The sequence below is a fragment of the Triticum dicoccoides genome, chromosome 2A (assembly GCF_002162155.2).
Source record: "Triticum dicoccoides isolate Atlit2015 ecotype Zavitan chromosome 2A, WEW_v2.0, whole genome shotgun sequence".
NCBI lineage: Eukaryota > Viridiplantae > Streptophyta > Magnoliopsida > Poales > Poaceae > Triticum > Triticum dicoccoides.
Genome location: NC_041382.1, coordinates 696,838,423 through 696,843,146, shown reverse-complemented (window position 1 = coordinate 696,843,146; position 4,724 = coordinate 696,838,423). Strand labels below are relative to the sequence as shown.

The window sequence follows — 4,724 nt, the reverse complement described above, 5'->3', positions numbered from 1 at the left end:
TCGCCTCTACTGATGACGCCACGGCCAGCCGCATTGTCCCCATCTTTGGCGAGGTCCACACTCGGCCTCACCGTGGGCGCCACAGCCAGCCACGCCATTCTCATCTCAGCCTCAGAGCTCCACAACGCATTGTTGAGGAAATCGACCGATCCAATATATGTTTTGGGTTGCCTAAGGAATAGTGAACACGTTAGTTATGTTTGATCCCATATTCTTAGTCAGCAAGAGGAAGAACACTACACGTGATAAAAACGCATTATTGCGTAATTCTTCTGTTGGGAGATAAATTATTTCGTTCACGAAATGCATATACGAAGGAAGGGACGTTGTTGAAGGAAGGTACGTAGCTACCCGAAGTATATTATGCATATCAGAGGATCAGATAAAAATCCAGCCAAGAGTGGCGTAACAATCCACGGAAAGAACTGCTCTACGTTTTGTACACTAATGGAGTAGTAGTCTACTACTGTAAGGACGTGTGCTGATATATTATTGCTGGAAAACATGACATGGATCGCGTCGATTACGACCCCAAATCCCAAAGACCAAGCAAAAGCATATCAACGTCGCGGGTTGCCGTCTCTGGACGAAACAACAGTTCATGCAGGCGCACGGTAAGTTTGATGCGCTCTCGATGTTACAGTGCACGAACATGTCAAAGCAAAGGCAAAGTGCGAACTCCAGTGGTAAACTAAGGCGTCTGACTCGGCAATCAGGATAGTTTCTTACAGATGGTAAATGCCGGGGAAAGAACGAAATGAGTGGGCTTTGACCGCTATCCTTTAGCAGCTGATGTAGCTGGAAGTAGCGGCTAGGTGAGTGCACTTTTATTTTATGTTTGGTGGGTGCGTCTTTGTTTGACCATACTATAATTCTGAACTCATCTACGTAACAAAAAATGTTGAACTGGTAAATCCGGCGTTTTACATAATCTTGGACCGTAACCAACCCATCTGCCAAGAGATACTTACTCCGTCTGTCGGAGGGAGTGCAATCCTCCATGGCAATGGCATTGAAGGAGTGGACTGAATGTTCTCCTGAGAGTGATCGAACGAGACAAAAGCTGGACCGAGGTAAACCGGGCACGTTTGTGAAGGAGGACCGGGCGCGGCGCAGTAAAGCTCGATGGAAAACTTGCCACGCTGTCATGGAAAAAGCGCAGAACATAGGCATGCACTTTTGTCTCACCCTGATGTAACAGTTAGTAGCCGCTAGCCCGCTAGGTGCATGGAATCACAGGGACGGTCCTCTGGTGCATATCCGATCGACGTCTTTCTGGATGGTGTGCGTCCTTCCTCGTTGTACCGCGCTGAAAGTCTGAACTTAGTCTGCATGTAGCATTTCATCTCTACTGGTGCCGATCACCAAATACTTATCTTCCCGCCTTATCCGCGGTGAACTGGATACTTATCCGAGAGTGAAAGTAACAGGGCCAGATCCTTCCTTGCTAGCGCCAAGGCATATCAAGCACGTTTACATACACAAGTGGGCTGGGCGCAGTAAAGTTGCCACGGCGGCTCCCCGTCCTGAAAAAAGTGCAGACCCCACGCAAAAGCTTTCGTGAAGCTAGGATTATCGCACGCAAAACCCCTCCCGTCTCACAAGTTGGCGATCCCTGGAGTCGCGCAGACGCAAACACAGCGGCAGCAGGGAAACTTCCTGTGTCGTCGTCGTCAGTGAGCGGGCAAAAGCACAAGATCCATCAGGGCCGGGCCGGTCATATTCTAGTACCACTACGACCACAGCTACCGCCTGCTACCACGATCGATCATCGATGGTGCTTCTGCGTGCACAAGACTAGTATTACGCATGTGCCCATTTCATGCATTTATCCTTTGCCGGGGCCGCGTTTTCGTCGCCGTGCGATCCCACTGCTTCGTCTCACCGGGACCCGTTCTCCCTCGCGTCGTCGGCTAATGTGCACGCCTGCGTATATATAAGCCCCGTTGCTCTGCCTCTTGCTTCCAACTCACCTTCAAGGCTCTCACCCGAGCCAAAAAAGTCACAAGGCGCTATCTATAGCTTAATATCGGTGGCCATATTTTGTTCGATTCACTTCATCCTGAGGTTTAGCAGGAGCTTGATATCGGTGCGGCAATGGACGCCATGGAAAGAGGACAGGGCTCGCCGCGGCTGCCAAAGGTACGCACGCCGATCGTGATCGATCGATCATCAGTCATAAACGAACCACGTGCCCCTGATTTCAGATGTCTAACGAACTTGCGACACAATTTTTTACAGAGCCGGGGCTCAAAGATCGACGAGGAAAGCCTCAGGGTGCCGCTGATAGAGAGCAAGAAAACCGGCAGCCGGGCGCCGGCGGTGGTCCTCGGGTTCGAGTGCCTCGAGAGCACGGCCTTCAACGGCGTCGCCACCAACCTGGTGCTGTACCTGGAGAGTGTCCTGCACGGCAGCGGCCTCGCCAGCGCCTCCAACGTCACCACCTGGATCGGCACCAGCTTCCTCACGCCCGTCCTCGGCGCCATCCTCGCCGACACCTTCTGGGGCAACTACAACACCATCCTCGTCTCCCTCGTCGTCTACCTTCTGGTAAGCACACACCCAAACCATAACCCTTGACATGGCGTGGCAGCTTCTTCCTCCATGCTCCATGCATGAGCTTAACTAACTTGGCTGCTGCGCTTGGTCTCTCCAGGGTATGATGCTCATCACCTTCTCTGCGCTCCTGCCGACCACCGAGCTGTGCGGGCTGGGCTCGTCGTGCCACCCGATGTTCGGCGCGCACACCGTCGCCTTCTCCGGCCTCTACCTCGTGGCGTTCGGCAGCGGCGGCGTGCGCGCGGCGCTGCTGCCGTTCGGCGCGGAGCAGTTCGACGACGACAACGCCGTGGACCGGGAGCGGAAGATGGCATTCTTCAGCTGGTTCTACATCTGCGTCGACTTCGGCATGATCGTGTCCGGGCTCTTCCTCGTGTGGATCCAGCAGAACGTCAGCTGGGGCCTCGGCTTCGGCATCGCCACGGCCTGCATCGCGCTCGCCTTCGTCGGCTTCGTGCTTTTCACGCCCATGTACAAGCGCAGCATGCCGACCGGCAGCCCGTTCAAGAGCCTGTGCCAGGTCCTGGTCGCCGCGTGCAGGAAGGTCACCCTCCGCGTCCCCGCCGACGCCGCCGTCCTCTACGAGGTCAGCGACAAGATCGACCAGCCCAGGATCGCGCACACCAAGGAGTTCACGTTCCTCGACAAGGCGGCCGTGGTCGCGGACTCGGACCTGGAGGAGGTGACGAACGTCGACGCCGCGGCGGCGGCCGCGGGCTCGTGGAGGCTGTGCACGGTGACGCAGGTGGAGGAGCTCAAGATCCTGATGCGGCTGCTGCCGATCTGGGCGACGAGCATCGTGCTGTCCGCGGCGTACGCGCAGCTCAACACCACGTTCGTGCAGCAGGGCAGCGCCATGGACATGCGGGTCATGTCCTTCACCATCCCGGCCGCGTCCATGGTGTCCTTCGAGGTGATCTGCGTCCTGGCGTGGGTGCTGCTCTACGGCTCGGTGATCGTGCCGGCGCTCAGGAGACTGTCCCCAGCGAGCGGCGAGCCGTCGCAGCTGCGGCGGATGGGCGCCGGGCGGCTGCTCATGGCGTTCGCGATGGCCGTGGCGGCACTGGTGGAGATGAGGAGGCTGGAGGCCGCCGGGAGCGGGGAGTCGATCAGCATCGGGTGGCAGATGCCGCAGTACTTCGTGCTGGCCGGCGGGGAGGTGTTCTGCTACATCGCGCAGCTGGAGTTCTTCTACAGCGAGGCGCCGGAGTCGATGAAGAGCATGTGCACGTCCTTCGCGCTGCTCACCGTGGCGCTGGGCAGCTACGCGAGCTCGCTGATCTACGCCGTGGTGGACGCGCTCACGGCCACCGGCGGCCGGCCCGGGTGGATATCGGACAACCTCAACGAGGGGCACCTCGACTACTTCTTCTGGACCATGGCAGCGCTGTGCACGCTCAACTTCGTCGTGTACAGCGCCTTCGCTAGGAACTACCAGGTGAAGACGGTCGTGTCGTGATCGTGTTCGTTCCTTATTCGTCGGCGTACATAAAGGGGTCATCGGATTTCGCACTGCAACACGCAGTGCGGTGGTACAAAAGATTTGTTTTGTTCTTGTTGCAGAATTCAAAAGGTTCTTTCTTTAGGTAGTGCGTTATAAAAGAATTTTAGAACTAGTTTGGTATGGTGTAATTACGGCAACACACAACAGCAACCGGGTCTGTATAGTGTGTACTCCCTCCGTCCCTGAATATAAAACATTTTGACGGTTCAAATTGAACTGCCAGAACATCATGGCATTCAACGTCATATATTTAGAAAGAGAGGGAATAGTTTTCTTCGTTTTATTTTCTATTCTTTTTTAACATAGTACAGACATAGGTGCTCCTATTTACGCGCATACACTTATCTCAATGAACACATACGCACACCCTATCCGAGCACCTGGGAGAGACCGAGGTGACATATTATTTTGAGATTGACGAAGTCATCAAAGACGCTTCATAGTCAATGAAACATCTCCACTTACTGAAAGCACATTGCTGAAAATCCTGAAATAAATCCATAAATAATGCGAGCACCAAGTTTTGAACCGTGATGAGCTGAGAATACCACTGTCCGCCTAACCATCCAACCGATGGTTGGTTTGCTGTCTTTTGCCAATGTGAGCTGAAACAAGCCGCCCATGTATTGTATGTTGTACTAGTTCTCGGGGTGGGTTACAT

General features: G+C 54.7%; 1 protein-coding gene across 1 annotated transcript; it reads left to right on the top strand.

The window, feature by feature from the left end:
• The first annotated feature begins 1,974 nt into the window (after positions 1–1,974).
• Positions 1,975–4,144, top strand: LOC119356353 (protein NRT1/ PTR FAMILY 8.3-like). The gene is made up of 3 exons (XM_037623298.1): positions 1,975–2,142; positions 2,242–2,550; positions 2,657–4,144. The coding sequence occupies exons 1-3, from the start codon at positions 2,098–2,100 to the stop codon at positions 4,016–4,018; spliced, it is 1,716 nt and encodes a 571-aa protein (XP_037479195.1). The 5' UTR covers positions 1,975–2,097; the 3' UTR covers positions 4,019–4,144.
• Positions 4,145–4,724: the final 580 nt, after the last annotated feature.